Raw genomic sequence first — 18,438 nt, 5'->3', positions numbered from 1 at the left:
CCAGTTCATCGGGCCATTTTTATGAATCATGAGCCAAAAGGACTCCAAAAAACAGCTGAATTTTTGTTTACTTTTTTTGTGAAATCAAAGACTCCAATTTGCAGCCAGTGTTGTCTAGGGACAGTTGCCACATGTGTGTGACCAGTATAGAGGTATGTGAATTCCTGTCACTGCTGTTTTGTTTTTGCTACACCTGATTTTCCATGGCTGTGTGTCCTCTCACTGGTATATCAGCTCCATGAGCAGAGTGACCTATTCTGTCTTGTTCAACTCCGTCTTCATGTATGGAACAGTGCCTGGTACCTAACAGATACTCAGTTACTGGTTGAATGAATGAATGTGTTCACGGATGTATTTACTTTTTGTAAGAAATTCTTCTCCTTGTAATAGCAATGGTTAGCTCCTGATAATATTTCCTGCTCTCCTAGTATGACATTTCAAGATGAACTAGAAATAAAGCTTCCATTGCTGGTAACACAGAATAGGAAAGTAGCAGGTGTGTTGAGTTTCATTTTTTAATTTATCTTGATTGTTGAAAGTATTATAGATGTTCCCTTTTTCCCCCACTGACCTCCTTCACCCCATTCTCACTCCCTTCCTAGGCCTTCACCACATTATTGTCTGTGTCCGTTGTCTGGTGTATAATTTCTGATTCTGTTGCCTTATCTGCTATATATTGATTTAATGTGCTAATATTTTGTTGAGGATTTTTTTTGTTTGTGTTCATGAGAGGCATTGTTTGTAGTTTTCTTGTTATGTTTCTGTCTGGTTTTGCTAGTAGGGTAATGCTGTCCTCATAGAATGAGTTAAGTATTTCCTCTGCTTCTATATTCTAAAAGAGATTGTAGAGGATTGGTATATTTTCTTCCTTAAATGTTTGGTAGAATTCAACCAGTGGACTCATGTGAGCGTGGTGCTTTCTATTTTAGAAGGTTATTAATTATTGGTTCAATTTGTAAATAGCTATAGGCCTATTCACATTATCTATTTCTTCTTGTGTGAGTTTCAACAAATTGTGTCTTTCAAAGAATTGGTCCATTTCATCTAGGGTAGCATACCATTAAGTGTGCAATAGCATTATGTCTAAAAAAAAACCTACATACCTTAACTTAAAATACTTTGAGCTAAAATATGCTAACCATTATCTGAGCCTTCAGAGAGTCGTAATCTTTTTCCTGGTGGAGGGTCCTGCCTCAGTATTGATGAAAACGCAATTATCTGTGAAGTGCAGTAAAGCAGAGCACAATAAAACCAATGCCTGATTAGCCTGTCAGACTCCAAATTGCAGGCAGCAGTGTGCCCTGTGTCCTTCCCTTTTTTAGGGATCCAATAAGATGATTTTTCAATCTGTTCAGCTTTTTATGTGTTGTTAGAACAGAGTGGGGACTTCCAATCTCCTCATATGCAGAAATGGAAACCCAACGTCTCTCCTTTAAAAAAAAGTTTTCAATTATAAAAAACCTTATAATATGAAATTTATCATCTTAGCCATTTTAAGTGTACAGTTCAATAGTGTTAAGTTGTGAAAACAATCTCCAGAATGTTTTCATCTTGCAAAACTGAAACTCTAAAGAACAATATAAACAAACAAGCAAAGCAGAGACAGACGCAGATACAGAGAACAGACTGATGGTGGCCAGATAGGAGGGGGTTTGGGGGTCTCGGTGAAAAGGGGAAGGGATTGAGAAGTACAGATTGGTAGTTACAAGGTAGTCATGGGGATGTAAAGTACTACATAGGAAAATAACTTTGTACAGTACCATTTGGGTACTGGAAATATCAGGACGAGCACTTAGTAAAGTATATGATTGTGTAACCACTAGCTTTACACCTGAAACTAATCTATAATAATAAAAGTGTAATGTGCTAATTAGACCAGACGTCCTTCCTGATGACCTTCCAGACGAAGCCAGGGCTGCAAGGGAAGCCCGCTCCCGAGTGCCTGCTGGTGGCTGGAGGAAAGCCCGTGTCCCGGGTGCCAGAGGGAAGCCAGTGCCGGCAGCTGGGGGAGGGAAGGCCTACTCTTGCATGAATTTCGTGCATCGGGCCTCTGGTACAAAGTAACATAGAATATAAACTGTAATTTTTTAAAAAAAAAATTTCGACTGAAGCTCTAGACCAGCAGTTCTCAACCTGTGGGTCACGACCCCTTTGGCAGTCGAACGACCCTTTCACAGGGGTCGCCTTAGACCATCCTGCATATCAGATATTTACATTATGATTCATAACAGTAGCAACATTACAGTTATGAAGTAGCAACGAAAATAATTTTATGGTTGGATCACAACATGAGGAACTGTATTTAAGGGGCCAGAAGGTTGAGAACCACTGCTCTAGACCCATTAAACAATACTTATCCTTTTTCCCTCATCCTAACCCCTGGTAATAACCATTCTTTTTGTTTCTATTTGATTACTTTCGTTACCTGACATAAGAGGAATTATACAGCATTTGTCTTGTTATGACTGGCTTATTTCACTTAGTGAAGTGTCCTCGAGGTTTATCCATGCTGTAGCATATGACAGGATTTCTTTTTTTTTTTTTTTTTAGGTTGAATACCATTCCATTGTCTGTATATATACACATATATATTACTTTTTGTTTATCCATTTATCTGTCAACTAGAGGCCCGGTGCATGAAATTCGTGCACTGGGGGGGGGGGGGGGGCCCCTCAGCCCAGCCTACACCCTCTCCAATCTGGGATCCCTCTCACAATCCAGGACTGCTGGCTCCCAACCGCTCACCTGCCTGCCTGCCTGATTGCCTCTAACTGGTTCTGCCTGCCAGCCTAATCTCCCCCTAACCACTCCCCTGCCAGCCTGATCAACACCTAACTGCTCCCCTGCCGGCCTGATCGCCCCCAACTGCCCTCCCCTACTGGCCTAGTCGCCCCTAACCGCCCTCCCCTGCTGTCCCGATCGCCCACAACTGCCCTCCTCTGCTGGCCTGGTCACCCACAACTGCCCTCCCCTGCCGGCCATCTTGTGGTAGCCATATTGTGACCACATGGGGGCAGCCATCTTTGTGCAAGGGTGTGATGGTCAATTTGCATATTACCTATTTATTATATAGGTTGGACATTTGTGTTGCTTCCACCTCCTGGCTATTATGAATAGTACTGCTATGAACATGGTGTACAACTATCTCTTCAAGACTCTGCTTTTAGTTCTTTTGTTCATACACCCAGAGTGGGATTGCTGAATCATATGGTAGGTCTATTTTTAATTTTTTGAGGAGCTACCATATTGTTTTCCATAGTGGTTCCATCATTTCACAATCTCACTAGCAGTACAAGAGTTTCAAGTTTTCTATATCCTCACCAACACTTTTTTTCTTTCTTTATAGTATCCATCCTAATGGGTGTAATATCTCATTGTTTTTATTTGTTTTTCTCTCATGGTTAGTGATGTTGAGCATCTTTTCATATCCTGGTTGGCCATTTTTGTATCATCTTTGGAGAAATGTCTATTCAAGTTATTTGCCCATTTTTATGTTTCTTCTTTTCCCTATACTTCTCCTTTCTTCAACATTTTTTCCTTTTATTGACTTTGCCTCTGCATCTGCTTTCCCAGTTCTTCAGCCTCTGAGTTCGCTGCTTTTCCTGCTGATTCTGCATCAGCTTCTTTTGCTGTGCTCCTCCTTTCTATAGCTGATTTTCCTCTTGCTGACTCTGTCTCTATTTCTCCTTCCTCATTTTCAGCATCTGCTGATTCAGCTACCTTTCTGCCTGTTTTGCCTCTATTCTTTTTCATGTTCTTCTCTTTTCTGTGGCTATTTTTCCTTTTGCTGGCTCTAGCCTCACATATGTTTTCCCCCTTTTCAGATTCTGCTGATTCTGCTGCCTTTTCTGCCTCTGCTTCTCCTTTCTCTGTGCTTCTCCTTTCTCTGTGCTTCTCCTTTTTGCACCTGGTTTCCCTTTGCTGACTCTGTCCCTGCTTCTGCTTTCCCCTCAGTGTCTGGTGATTCTGTTGCCTTTTCTGCCTCTGCCTCTCCTTTCTCTGTGCTTCTCCTTCCTGCAGCTGGTTTTCTCTTAATGACACTGTCTCTTCTTCTGCTTTCCCCTCAGTGCCTGCTGATTCTGCTGCCTTTTCTGCTTCTCCTTCCTCTGTGCTTCTCCTTTCTGCACCTGGTTTCCCTTTGCTGACTCTGTCCCTGCTTCTGCTTTCCCCTTAGTGCCTGCTGATTCTGTTGCCTTTTCTGTTTCTCCTTTCTCTGCGCTTCTCCTTTCTGCAGCTGGTTTCCTCTTAATGACTCTGTCCCTGCTTCTGCTTTCCCCTTAGTGCCTGCTGATTCTGTTGCCTTTTCTGTTTCTCCTTTCTCTGCGCTTCTCCTTTCTGCAGCTGGTTTCCTCTTAATGACTCTGTCCCTGCTTCTGCTTTCCCCTCAGTGCCTGCTGATTCTGTTGCCTTTTCTGCCTCTGCTTCTCCTTTCTCTGTGCTTCTCCTTTCTGCAGCTGGTTTCCTCTTAATGACTCTGTCCCTGCTTCTGCTTTCCCCTCAGTACCTGCTGATTCTGTTGCCTTTTCTGCTTCTCCTTTCTCTGTGCTTTTCCTTTCTGCCGCTGGTTTCCCTTTGATGACTCTGTCCCTGTTTCTGCTTTCCCCTCAGTGTCTGCTGATTCTGTTGCCCTTTCTGCCTCTGCTTCTCCTTTTTCTGAGTTTCTCCTTTCTGCAGCTGGTTTCCTTTTGCTGGCCCTGCTCCCACTTCTGCTTTCCCCTTCATTGGCTGCTGATTCTGCAGCTCATTCTACTGATTCTGACCCTGCTTTTCCTTTTCCTAGTGATGCTTTTTGCTAATTCTGCTTCTCTTTCTGCTGATGCTGGTTTCCCTTCTCCTGCTCATGATGCCCCTGTTACTTTTGCTTCTCCCTCTTGGTCTTCCACTTTTCTGTACATCATTTCTGATCTCCTTGTAACTTCATGACCCTTAATGGCTACTCCAATTCCTACTATGCCTTATGACTCCACTTATAACTGTGCTATGTCTCATTTTTTTCTATTTCAATTTACCCCACCTGAATCCTATATAATAAAGAGCTAATATGCAAATGATCATCACACCCCCACACCCTCTCGCTGGGGCCAGGGACCTGAGGCCACGCCCCCCACCAGCGGCACTTGACAGGGGACCTGAGGCTACACCCTTCACCCAACGGGGCTTGACGGGGGACCTGAGGCTGTGCCCCCTCCACCCTGCGGGGCTTGACAGGGGTGGGTCTCGCACGATTTTGAAGCGTGCACGGGTGTGTGGGGACTTGACTCTGGGTCCTGCAGTGCACCCCAGACTCTGACAGGAGGGAGATTTTCATATACATTTTACTAATTTTCTTTCATCTCTGACACTTCTTTATAGAGAAAGGCAAATAGCAATATTAAAATATTTCCTCTAATTAATCCCCTTTTAATGTGCACAAATTTCGTGCACCGGGCCACTAGTAAGAATATAATATTAAAGTTGTGGTACTGTGTCATAGCTGGTTAACCTATGGATTAGCTGTTGCATTATATGCTCACCTCTGGAGTAGTCAGCCATGCACAGGCTGAGGAATGGAACAGTGAATCACAAGGCACAGGGCATACCCATTTAGGGCCACAGACCCTGAAGGTAATTTTCCTGAGTCAGCAGTAATTGTCTCCTTTTCTGGAAGTGAATGAGCAATGAGCGAGCAGTGAGGCAATAGGTATTGTAGAGAACATTACTCTTTTTAGAAAGCTGGGTGAAAAGACATGAGAAAGCATGGAAGACAGCTAAGCAGTTACATTGAATATTCCCATCTGGACAAGAGGAACAGACCGGAAGCAAATGAAAGAGAGAGAGAGGAGCAGAGGGAACCAGGTTTTGGAGTAAGTGGGGTTGAAATTAAAAGCACAGGACTGAAGGATAGACCACAGTGGAAGATGTGATACCAGTCCCTTTGGAACAGAAGAACCAGGAGGGAGCACTGGCCGACTCCATGCATGATGCCCCGGAAATGTCCTGTTACTGATTTCCTTCTGTTGCAGGTCCTGAGTCAGTGCCCCCGTCCCTTCTCAAGGTGGTGATGAAACCCATCGCGGCGGTTGGCGAAAGCCACCAGTACCCTCCTGTGAACTGGGGTGCACTGCTCTCCCCACTTATGAGGCTAAACTTTGGTAAATATCAAGTGTTTTTACTCCTTCAGACTCTGCTTTTAGGGTGTGACCCGGGTCAAAAAATGGGTTCTTTGTCATGGGCGGCACTGACTAGATAGACCTTTGGGGTTAGAGGGTTGACTTCGTGGTTGGGGCCCCTGGGTTACATTCACTGGTCACTTTCTAAATAGTTGAGGGTGAGGAGGGGGAGGTTGAAGACACAGGCAGATGCAGAAAGATGCACTCATCAAGGCAGTATTTGGCCGACATGTGCATGTTGCTGGGCATGTGTTGCAGGCACCAGAAGGCTGGGCTGTTTATCAAACTGTACTGCCTCTGCCCTAGCTTTCATGGAAGCAGACAAGGGGGCGCTGTAGCCAGTTACCACAGACTTAGTGGCTTGAACTGGCACACGTTTACTTATTTATCTTATAGTTAGTTCTGCAGGTCACAAGGCCAACAGGGTTCTCTCGGGGCTAAGGTCAAGGTATCGCAGGGCAGCATTATTTCCTAGATGCGTTAGCGGGTGCTGTGGTCTGAACATTCATGCCACCCACCCCCAAATGCATATGTTGCCATCTTAACCTCCTGTATGATGGTATTAGGAGATATGGGGCCTTAGGGAAGTTGAGTAGGTCATGAGGGTGGAGCCGTCCTGAATGGGATGAGTGCTCTCATAAAAGAGGCAGCACAGAGCTCCCTAGCCCCTTCCGCCACCCAAGGACACAGTGAGAAATTGGATCCTCACCGAAATCTGACCACGCAGGCGCCCTGGCCATGGAATTCCAGCCTCTGGAACTGTGAGGAATGAATTTCTTTGGTTTATAAGCCACTCGGTCTATGGTACTTTGTTCTAACAACCCAAACAGACTAAGAAAGGGAGAATCTGTTAATCTGTTTTCTCTCCTTTTCTAGCTTCTAGAGCAGTGGTTCTCAACCTTGGCTGCACATTCGAATCACCTGGGAATCTTTTTAAAATCCTGATTTCTGGGCCTGTCCTCCGGAAATTGTTTCTTTGTTACTAATGTTGTGGCCCCACCCCATAACAAAGAAACAGAATTTCCGGAGGATGAGGCCCAGAACTCAGGATTTTAAGATTCCCAGGTGATTCGAATGTGCAGCCAAGGTTGAGAACCACTGTTCTAGAGGCTGCCCACATTTGTTGATTTGTGCCCCATCTCCCCCATCATCATCAAAGCAAGCAGCAGAGGGCTGAGGCCTTCTCATGCAGCTGGACTAGGTTACCCATGTTTAAGGATTCATGTAATTAGTGAGTCCAATTGAATAACTCCCATCTCAAGGTCATTAACTTTAATCACATCCTCAAAGTCCCTTTGCCATACAAGGTAACGTATTCACTGGTTCCAGAGATTGGGATGTGGACATCTTTGGGGGCCAGTATCCTGTCTACTACAGGTACATGTGGTGAGAGGCGAAGGGATGCCTCCTCCACACCTCCCTCTCATTCATCCGCAGCAACCTCTTCCATGGACTTAGCATATGCAGATCTACCTTCATGTACTTGCCCCTCACCTTCAGAAAATTTTAAAAAAGAGAGAGGAAGGGAGGGAGGGAGAGAGGAAGGGACAATAATTTTAACAATGCTGTGACTATGGATGTTTGTGTGCATATGTCACGAATGTTACTTTACAGTAGGTGCTTATACGTGATCTACAGAAAGATTTGTTATGCTGTGATTTATGTGCAATTTAAGAGATAATCAAAGATGATTTTGACTGTACACAATTTTTTTATTTAAATGCCTTCATTTTTAACCTAATCCCAGTATAAGATATGATGTTACTATACTGTCATCAGAGATTTCATTTGAAAAATATGTCCTTCTGCCCTGCTTTTGCATGCTTTATTGAAAAAAGTTCATGTTTTAGTAAAACTCCTTAGAAAAGAGAAGAAAAAAGAAAAGCTGTCTGCTGATGGGATCAGACCATTAAAAAGACTCAGTCCCTGCAGAATGTGGCTCCATCTCTAAGTCCTGCCAGATCTAGACAGATTTCTCTGTGTGCCAGGGGCAAGGTGGAGAGGAGGGGAAACGGAGGCAAAGAGATCTTTAGACAAAATTTCCTCAAATTTTTGATAGTATTTGAGTGTTTAGGTCAGTGATGGCGAACCTTTTGAGCTTGGCGTGTCAGCATTTTGAAAAACCCTAACTTAATTCTGGTGCCATGTCACATATAGAAATTTTTTTATATTTGCAACCATAGTAAAACAAAGACTTATATTTTTGATATTTATTTTATATATTTAAATGCCATTTAACAAAGAAAAATCAACCAAAAAAATGGGTTCGCATGTCAGAGGTTCGCCATCACTGGTTTAGGTTTACCTGGGTATCATGAGAGAGATCACCCCAGCTAGCTCAAGGCCCTTGTCAGTCCTAAGACCTGGGATTCTGGGGCCAGTGGTACATTCTTTTACCTCATCTCTAAGAGGTCTCTTAGAATACCTTGGTTTATTTACTGCAGTTGTTCCCTGTAGAAGTCACACAGCAGATGCGTTGATTTGAGACACTGAAGGCTGAAAAGCAGAGCAGCAGCTGCACTAATGTTCTTTTCCTTCTCTTTCAGGTGAAGAGGTCCAGCAGCTGTGCCTGGAAATCATGGTGACCCAGGCGCAGTCCTCCCAGAATGCGGCTGCGCTGTTGGGACTGTGGGTGACGCCCCCGCTGCTCCACGGTCTCAGTGTATGTAGTAACTAAGGGTGTCGGGCAACAGGAGGATACAGTTCTCTGGAGGGAGATTAACATGCATTTGGGGTGTGTTCTCAAAGTAAAGAGTGGACGAGTGGGATTTTATAAAAACTGAGGGTGGCCAACAGAGTGAAAAATTGTGTGATTCGGCCTCTGCCGTAACTGTCACCATTTATGCTATCAGCTACCATGTATTACAGAAAGGGAACAGGCTGACCAGAGTTATTCAAGTTCCTTTCTCACATTCATACAGCTAGTAAGTCATTGAACCTAGGTTTACTTGTTTATATGATGCACATAGTCATTCAGTAGGTAGTAAGAGAAAGACAAATCCACATGTACAGGACATCTGGTCCCCCCTCTCACAGGAAAGGCAGCAATGAAGGTGAGCCTTGAGGGCTCAGTAGGACTTGGTTAGGCATCCAGTTAGAGGCACCAGGGATGTAGGTACAACGAGTAGAACATCTCTGTGAGGTGTTCAGCTTGAGCACAGAGCTGAGGAAGAAATGATTTGCCTGGTGTTTGGTAATGACCTGGTGTCAGGGCTAATAGTGCTTGTTTTCAGACTCCTTTCTTCGTTCCCAAAGGATGGAGGGAGCATCCCCTGCTTCCTTCAAGGTTTACCAATAGATTCCAAGTTCAATGACCTCATCTTTGTTATTCTTCTATTCTAGGAGGCTTTAAGTCTTTGAGGATACTTCAAACCCTTCTTCCTTATTTCCTCAAACTTTTGGCTTCAGTCTCTACCCTTCACTTTTTTCTTTTTTCTTTTTTCTTTTTTAAAATATATTTGTATTGATTTCAGAGAGGAAGGGAGAGAGAAACATAAATGATGAACGAGAATCATTAATTAGCTGCCTCCTGCACGCCCCCGCATTGGGGGTCAAGCCTGCAACCCAGGCGTGTGCCCAGACCAGGAATCAAATCGTCACCTCCTGGTTCATAGGTCAATGCTCAACCACCAAGCCACACCGGCCAGGCCTCTTCACTTTTTTCCTTTACGTTTTCCCGCATCTCCTAATAACTTTGAATTGCAGGTCAGTGTTCTCGATGCCTGCCTCCTGTCTGTCAGCCTTCACCATTACCCGTCTGCTCCAAGCAGCTCCCACCCGCTGCCACGTAGTGAGCACTTGCTACGCGCCTGCCACATGTAAGCCCTCAGTGAGTACTTTCAGGCATCAGGTTAAGTCTCTTCAATCCTGACAGGCTGCCTTTTTTTTTTTTTAACTTTATTGAGTTAAAGTTTATATTCCATAAAATATGACCTTTTTAAGTGTAATTTGAGTTTTAGTCCACTTATTTTCATCCATCTCCGAGAATACTTCCATCACCGCCAGAAGTTCCAGTGTGCCTACTTGTAGTCACTCTCCACTCCCAGCCTCAGACCCGGGCTACCACTGATCCCTTCCTTGTCTCTGTCATTTTGCCTTTTTAAAAGAACTTTCCTATAAATTTAAGTGTCATATAAAGTTTAGAAAATCTTTAGAATGGAATCATACAATAGGAAGTTTTCTTTGTGTGGCTCATTTTATTTCTGCACAGTAGACGTTATTATTTCCATTTTACAGGTTGATAAACTGAGGCAAACGAAGGTTAAGCAGAGTCCACATATCCAACAAGTGGAAGAGAGTCGGGTGACCCCAAAGCCCATGTCTTAAACACTATACTATTTAGCTTCTTCCTTTTGAATCGGGTGTAACTCTCCTAGCCTCACCTGTGTTATTGACCTCAGAAATTTTCTAGGTTTTAGTCTTCTTTCCATTTCTCTTTCAGATCTCCTACTCTTTTGCATTTGTCCTTGATTATGGGCCTTTCATATTATCTTTGTTAATTAATGAATTAAATTTGTGAATTCGTTTTCTTAATTACATACCTTCTCATTAAAAAATGGTCTAAAATGGCATATTCTTTTAAGTGAGCTCTTCAGATAACTCATGCAACAACATTACTCTTTTTAGAAATTTACTGATTTTTGTCAGACTTTCCTTTTTTATATCACTTCTTTTAGACTTACTGCCCCTTTAGTATCATACTTCTGTTTCTGAGATTTTTTTTTAATATATTTTTATTGATTTCAGAGAGGAAGGGTGTGGGAGAGAGAATCATTGATCGGCTGCCTCCTGCATGCCCCACACGGGATCAAGCCTGCAACCCAGGCATGTGTCCTGAGCGGGAATTGAACCATGATCTCCAGGTTCATAAGTCGACGCTCAACCACTGAGCCATACCGGCCGGGCTGTTTCTGAGACTTTTTGAAGCCTGATCTCTATGAGTCTGTGAGACTTCACTAACTGTGCCCCTCTTAGCTCTCAGATGCCAGGGTCGCTCTCACATGCTCAGCTGCTGTTCTTTGGTCAGCAATGGTCTCCTCGTGCCAGTTCCTCTCATGACTATGTCCCTGCGCTTCCTCAGAAGACGGAGTCGGGACTGCCAGGTCCTGGGTTTAGTTGATTTCCAGCGGGCGAGCCTTTCCTCTGCCAGAGCTCTTCTTGACAGAAAATGTGGCTTTTTAAGACTGAACAGCAGTGACTATGATGCAGCATTTTCTTCCCCTCACTGAAAAGATCCCAGGTTTAAGCGAGTTGTTCGCAGATGGGTTGGCAGGTACCATGCATACACGACTCAGGCTGGATCAGAAGTCCCTGCAGCAGCCAAATTACACGCATTGGTGGCCCGTCGGACCAGGAGGCTGTAGGAAACTCAGGGGCAGGAAGTAACCTGCACCTTTTCTCTCGCAGCTGCTCTCAAGCACAGCGATGACCCAGGCGTGTCAGCATTGTAAACCCAGGCCTGCCTGTTTACATCTGACCTTGGCTGTTTTCCTTCCAGCTGAATATCAAGAAATACCTCCTGGTGTCTGTACCGCTGTGGGTCAAGCACATCTCTGGTGAACAGATCCTGGGCTTCGTTGAAAACTTAATGGTGGCCGTTTTCAAAGCCGCTTCCCCACTTGCCAATCCGGAGTTACGCCCGAGTGCCTTGCAGGGCCTGAGCCAGGCCATGAAGCTGCCCAGCCCTGCCCACCACCTCTGGAGCCTGCTCTGCGAGGCCACTGGGAACATTTTTGACCTTCTGCCAAATAAGATTCGGGTGAGGAACAACAATATTTACATTCCTGACCATTTGTGTTTGGGATTTTTTAAAGCCCTTTTGGCACAGCAGGGAGGTGTACGTTTTAAGAACGTGGTGGGAAGGCTGGCAAGAAGGAACCACGTTCTTCACTAAGAATGTGTTTGCTTCCAAGATCTAAACTGAGGTTGAATGTTTAGAACCAAAGTCTTAAGCAAGCTCAGAAGCTGGCTCACCAGGAAGTTCACTCCTCGGCCTCTTACCAACGCCTGTGGAGGTTGAGGAAGCTCAGTTGGGCACGTCGTTCACTGCTATTCGTATAAAGTGACTTAGTACCAGCCTTTCCCCTCCCCCAGCGGATCCCTGAATTGTGGTTTTACAAAGATGTTAAAATTCCTTTTGGAATGATGGGTCCTGATGAGGAGATAAAAGGAAGAACAGGCAAACAAACACATAGAATAACAAGAAAGATGTTTTTTAAATGAGAAACAAATGACCACATGTTTTGGTTTGGTTATTCGTGGAGATAAGCAAATCTAATAATTTGTTGGAACATTAGGAATATACTTGCCTTACATTGTATTTTGACATGTTTGGCCTTTGTTCTTTACCAGAGGAATGACTTAGAGCTGTACATCGGTGTAGCAAAATGCCTCTCGGAGATGACGGATGATGAAGCCAATCGGCTTGCCCCGGTTACCGAGGTAATAACATATCCATGTACTTTTTCATTATTGAGGCTATTTTTGTTTCCTATGCGTTACTATTAATTTCAGAAAACTATTTCTGTTTCACTCTGAGTCTTGTGTCCCGTCTACTCTGTGGTTGGTTCTTAACAAATGTATGTAATAACGTTTTAACCCAATTCATCCCACTTTATCAAGAACACTTCAGTGCAGCAGTCGCCAACCTTTCCGACCTCATGAACCACCAGTTGCTTTAGTGTCACCTGTGGGCAAAATTAAGTACAGCGCAATGCCTTCAATACAAAAATCACAGGAATGGGAATATTCTGACCAAAGAACTGTCTTGTGCATGGAAGGTGTTAAAAAAAAAATAGTTCCGGTCTCACATGAATTTTTTTCCACCTGTTACTTACTTAAAAGTAATAATAACAAACCCATTGCAGCTTAACATAAATAAGAAAAAAGTATTTTCCAGAAAATCAAAAAAACTCGTGAGGAAAGTGGCATTACTTCCCATTCTCGCAAGGCTCCTCCGTGTCTGCCATGGTAGAGGCAGCGGGGGCCTCATGGCAGCTGCCCTTCCAGTCTCTTGAGACATTATTTTGGTGAAGTATGTGAAGAAAACCCACCTCACACAGATATGTAGGAGGAAGGGGAAGAGTGTGTTAACAGGCTTTTCAGATAATTATGGATCTCTCTTTGATTGTGCGCCAAAACACAAAAGTAGTAGTTTCTTGTAGGTTAGTTGCAGTGTGGAACCTGCTCATGGTGAACTTCCCACTAGGTTACGTTAGAAACCATTCGTCGGTTTGTGCTCTGCGTCTCTCACCAGTGCATGATTTTGTAATATCAGACATTGGCCGTTTGAAAATCTTCCAAATGTTGGTACATTTCATTATATAATATCAAACCATCGTATTGGTTAATATCACCAGTCTTCCATGTATTGGGAAACTGCCAAACTCATATAAGCAGATACAAATTTTCCAAAAATCTAATTTTTGCTTGAAAGTTCCGATTTTATTATTGGCAGTGAATTCCGTCAAGTGTTTTCCATGAAGTGGCGGTCTCACGTCCTTCACTTTTAGAAAGGTTGTCTGTCAAATACGCAGTTTGAATAGCCATAGGTGGTTACGCAAGGAGAGGCAGTATAAAGAAATGCTTACGTGAATGGACTATATGTAAAACTTCAAAACTTACGTAAATGAAGTTTATCACGAAGTCCGTTATGGATACTTCCCACTTTGTCCCATAGAATATTAAAAAGATGTGTACTCAAGGGCAAAGGTTTAATGAAATTAATAATTTATATTGTTTACAGCAGTGATTTTCAACTGGTGTGCCACAAGAATTTCTGAAACATACAATACCTGACTATTTAGTCAGGGGCACTGACCTCTTTTCCCTTAGATTGTCCAATAAAAAATGACAACAGCCAACACAACAATAGCCATTGGTATGAATGAATCAAAATTATACCTATTTTTTGGTCAGATCGGCAAAAAATACAACATATTTTTTGATGTGCCGTGGAATTTTAGTAATTAGTTTATATGTGCCATGAGAAGAAAAAGGTTGAAATCACTGGTTTACAGGAATGTTTTAAGTGAAACTAGATTTTTTCAAAAATTTCAAGTGGGGATGAAAGATACAATGGACATTACTACAGTTTGATGCTATTATGAAAATAGTTTGACCTCACAGACACTGTAAAAGAGTCTTGGGGTCCCCCAGAGGTCTGTGTACCATACTTCGTGGACTGTCAAAATAACACGTGTCATGTGCTTAGAATGGCGCCTAGCACCTGACAAGTACCGTCATTGTTATTATTTGTGTATTCTTACTAAATGTCATCACTGATTGACCCCGAAGTCATTGATGGTTTTTATGAGAAGCAGGAGGTGACACTACAGCACTATCTGCATATACATTCTAGTGGAGCGCGCAGGGAAATGGGTCACACGCTGCAGGAAATGAACAGTTTTAGCATTTGGAGTAATAATCAACTTCACACTCACCCTTTCTGTGTTGCCCTTGCACTGAGGTTCTATAACAACTACAGTTAATTGAATAGTAACTGAACAATTGGCTTTTTTGCAGAGCAGCCTAGAAAAGGCTGCCTTTGTCAGGCTGTACTTGGTCTCGCAAGGACGGCTCCCCTTGATGGGCGTGAATGACATGCTCGGTGTGGTTGCTCAGCACCGGGAGAAAGACGCACTGGCCTGGGTGATCCTGCACAGCTTGTACCACGCGCGGATCGTGAGCCACGCCAACACAGGTAAGGCCAGCGGGGCGAGCATCGGAACAGGAAGAAGCCATCTCTTCAGTTGTCATTGTTTCCCCAACTTGAAAGCTGGTTTAGTGCTTGACATAGGTGAGGCTTTGTCACCCCTAATGAGGAGCACGTTGGCTGGAAGTGAGCAGGTACAGCTCTCAACATCCACTCTTTAGCGATGGGAACGAATTCTTTTGAGGATTTTTATCTCGTTTTTGGCTCAAGGATATAAAGTTTATCAGGTAGATTCTGTCAGACAGGATATCCATTGATGATGCCTGATGTTTTCATGAAAATGGCTTTTGGGTAGTCATTTAACAAACAAAAAACAGCAACAATGAACTTGAATAGTTATTCTATAGAAGAACTTCTCAGGGCTGAGAAGAATAAAATCTGGATGACCTCACTACATCCTCAAGCCAGGAGGTCCAGGCCTGAGCTCTGCTAATGAACCGTATGGCACAACTTTTAAATTGTTTACACATTTAGGCTTTAGGAGCCATCTGAAAAGGGAACTCCTTCATTTCCCCTCCCACGGCTTTGGTCAGAGGCTTAGAATTTCTGGAGTCTACATTCTAGTTCTGAGTGGTATCTGGCTTAAGCAGGTCAGAAATGGCCGGGAAGCCCTGTGACCCTGGGCCAGTTGCTTATGCTTCTGTGCCCCGTTTTCCCCATCTCTTGTGTCTTTAAAGTTTTGAGAGAAAACTGGCAAACGTCTTTGTAATACTCTTTTCAAAACTGGATTGGAAATGTTGATTCCTCTTCCTCTTTGGCAATTGAGATGGTTGTCTCATATCTGTGTTTGTGCTTCACCAATGAAAAATGAACTTATGATGAGAAACTAGATTTCTTTACTCAAAATTAAAACTATATTTATCAGGGGGGAAAAATCCAGTAGGTGTTCCCAATTAAGTGTGAAGATAATTTAAGCAAATTGAAATAAATTTGAGATTGCCCTTGGTTCTAACCTTCAAGCTTAATCCCTACATTTTCCTTATTCACTAGATTTTTGAAAACCTTTCAACGTAGTCTTTACTATAATGGGAATCCTCATTTTTTAAAAAAAAAAAAAAAGGAAAAATCAATATGTTGTTTATTCTCTAATTACCCTATCATGTCTGGTTTTTACTTTTTATGTCTTTAGGATAGGTTTCTGTGCAATTTTGGCATTCAATATTACTGGCTAGCTGGGTGCCAGATTTCTCATAGTGTGTTTAATGTTGAGAAAGAACTTCAATAAATGCCTTTTACCACTAGTGGGTGGGTAGGCTTGAAGAATAAATTAGCCATTAAAAATGAAGACCGAAATACAGTCATCTGCTGTGAATAGTGTCAACTCTCACAGGGATCGCAAGTCTCGGGTGTGGTAAGAGAACTGGAAACTATTTTATGACATCTTTACCAGGTGTTCTGCTTGAGCTATGATAGTTATTACTGTTCTGTTTTGCATTTCCAAGGGAAAACCCTGGTCAGGTAAGAAAATGTTTTTGTCTTTTCAGGTGTGTTGAAGAGAATGGAATGGCTCTTGGACCTGATGGGTTATATCAGAAATATAGCTTACCAGTCAACCTCTGTTCAGAACGTGGCTCTTGATGAGGTACAATTCAGAGGAGTAATTTGTAGCTTTCTTAAAACATAAAAATTATATTTGCTCTCCCCAAAAGAGGAATATTTGGCTGCCTGTGGCTTTCTTTTCCTCCTTCCTTTTATTCTTGGGAAACAACAGCGGTGATAACTCTGATGTCACAAGAAATGCATGTTCTTACCAGGTTCTTGTGGACACCTAGTTACACCTTGAAAAAGATGTCAAAAGAGTACGTTCCTTGACAGGCAGCACACAAAGGACACTAGCTGAGGGCAAACCCAGGGTCTATGTACTTGGGCTTGACCCCAAGAGGAGGTGGGGTCTAGGGCTCCGTCCTCCATGCTGGCCCAAGAGGCTTCGCACACCTGGTTTGAAGAGATTCCTGGAGTGTGTGCAAGTAATCTGTGTGCACAACACTACCTATGGGCATGTGTGCATATATTAGAGAGTTTTCAGCACAGCTTCAAGTTGACTTCTGACCCAAAAAAGGTTAAGAATCACTGGTATTGGGTGAATTAAAAAAGAAAGATTAGTAAATGAAATGATGACACCACTTTCCCCTCTTGCCTCATTTTCTTGACTGCCCTCTGTGCAATTTTGAGGTGTACAGTTTTTTTTTTTTCTATAGGCATGTCTCATTCACATGTTTCCTTTGTGAGTAAAAATGTGCACAGCCTGGGATGTTGTTTGAAATTCTGCCCCACTTTTCTGAGGAGTTGCGTGTGTTTTTAAATTTTTAGTTAGTGAGAGTGGGAATTTTAAGAGATTGAGTTCTTTTTGAACTTTTTTTTTAACAAGCATAACCTGTCCTCTCTTTTGATCTTCTGAGTTTCTATTAGCCTTCTCCATTTTCTTATGAAAATCTTTTAAAACCTAGGAAATAGAGATAAGCAGAAAGAAGTGTAATTTAAATCACCGTAATCCAACATCTGAGAGGTAGCCCCTGTTACCACCATTTCTACAATTGTCTAGATTAGTCTAAAATCTAAAGGGACAGATTCTAGACACACTTGGTAGAATGCATGAGGAGAGTCATTTGTTATTGTTCAAAAATAGAACAAAACTGTCAATATTTTTAAAATCAGTTTCAGCCACATAACAATAAATCTAAATATACTTTTCCATAGCACTCTTAATTAATTTTTAATCTCTTAGAAAACACCAAACCAGATGAGTATTTGAAGCTCAGTACGATTAGGAATTTAATTATGTTTCTCCTGAAATGTTAGAGCACTAATAATCAAACTGATGGTCCCTCTGTATTCCCAAAAGAGAACCCCAAAAACCTACCAAAGCCCTACAGCAAGCATGTCAAACTCAAAGGCTAACACGGGCCAAATAAATGAGGCACATAGCCCGCGGGCCATGAATCTGACATGCTTGCCCTACAGTGTCTCTTGATTAAGTTTGGAAACGGAGTTTGTTCTTCAGTTCAGTCCTCTTCTGGGGCAGGGGTGGGACAGGAGGGAGGAGGGGAGGGGAATAGAGCATTGCATCATTAGAGGGCTGTGTATGTGAACATGTGTTACTCTAAGTGGTTAAAACATGTGACTAGCCCTGTGTCTATTTCTATTATAGGCTCTGGACTTCTTGTTGCTGATCTTTGCAGCGGCGGTGGTTGCGTGGGCCGACCATGCTGCCCCGCTCCTCCTCGGCCTCAGTGCCAGTTGGTTGCCATGTCATCAAGAACAGGGCCCAGCTGGGCCAGCATCCAGCTTCCTTGGCAGGAGCCCAATGCATAGGGTCACTCTGCAGATGGCCCTGGCTCTCCTTCCCAGTAGCATGCTGCTGCTGCTGCAGAAGGAGCCGTGGAGGGAGCAGGCCCAGAAGGTGAGGGCCGCCGCCTGCTGTCGGGGCAGGTGACCATTTCCTCCTTGGCAGTTCCTGCTGTAGATGTGAAGTGGGAGGTCATCGAAACTGGAGTCACACCACAGGCCTTCATGCTTGGCCCCACATCCCAGCCAGATGCAGAACCTCAGAGACGGGGGCTAATAGTGACAACAGAA

General features: G+C 43.2%; 1 protein-coding gene across 2 annotated transcripts in view; it reads left to right on the top strand.

Moving 5' to 3' along the window:
* The window catches only part of FOCAD (focadhesin), a 250,074-nt gene that overhangs the window by 227,215 nt on the left and 4,421 nt on the right, over positions 1-18,438 (top strand). Inside the window, exons 35-41 of one of the 2 annotated variants that reach the window (XM_005879937.2) lie at positions 6,003-6,131; positions 8,696-8,811; positions 11,647-11,907; positions 12,501-12,590; positions 14,673-14,850; positions 16,347-16,444; positions 18,011-18,262. In XM_005879937.2, the coding sequence (XP_005879999.1) occupies positions 6,003-6,131; positions 8,696-8,811; positions 11,647-11,907; positions 12,501-12,590; positions 14,673-14,850; positions 16,347-16,444; positions 18,011-18,262 (1,124 nt within the window). Of the gene's footprint in view, positions 1-6,002; positions 6,132-8,695; positions 8,812-9,854; positions 9,968-11,646; positions 11,908-12,500; positions 12,591-14,672; positions 14,851-16,346; positions 16,445-18,010; positions 18,263-18,438 lie in introns of those variants that run through there. The other variant, XM_005879938.2, reaches the window with a different exon arrangement.

Source organism: Myotis brandtii, unplaced genomic scaffold, assembly GCF_000412655.1.
Source record: "Myotis brandtii unplaced genomic scaffold, ASM41265v1 scaffold618, whole genome shotgun sequence".
In the NCBI taxonomy this organism is placed as follows: domain Eukaryota; kingdom Metazoa; phylum Chordata; class Mammalia; order Chiroptera; family Vespertilionidae; genus Myotis; species Myotis brandtii.
Note: the sequence above shows the minus strand (reverse complement) of the source record. Positions and strands in the feature narration are given on the sequence as shown.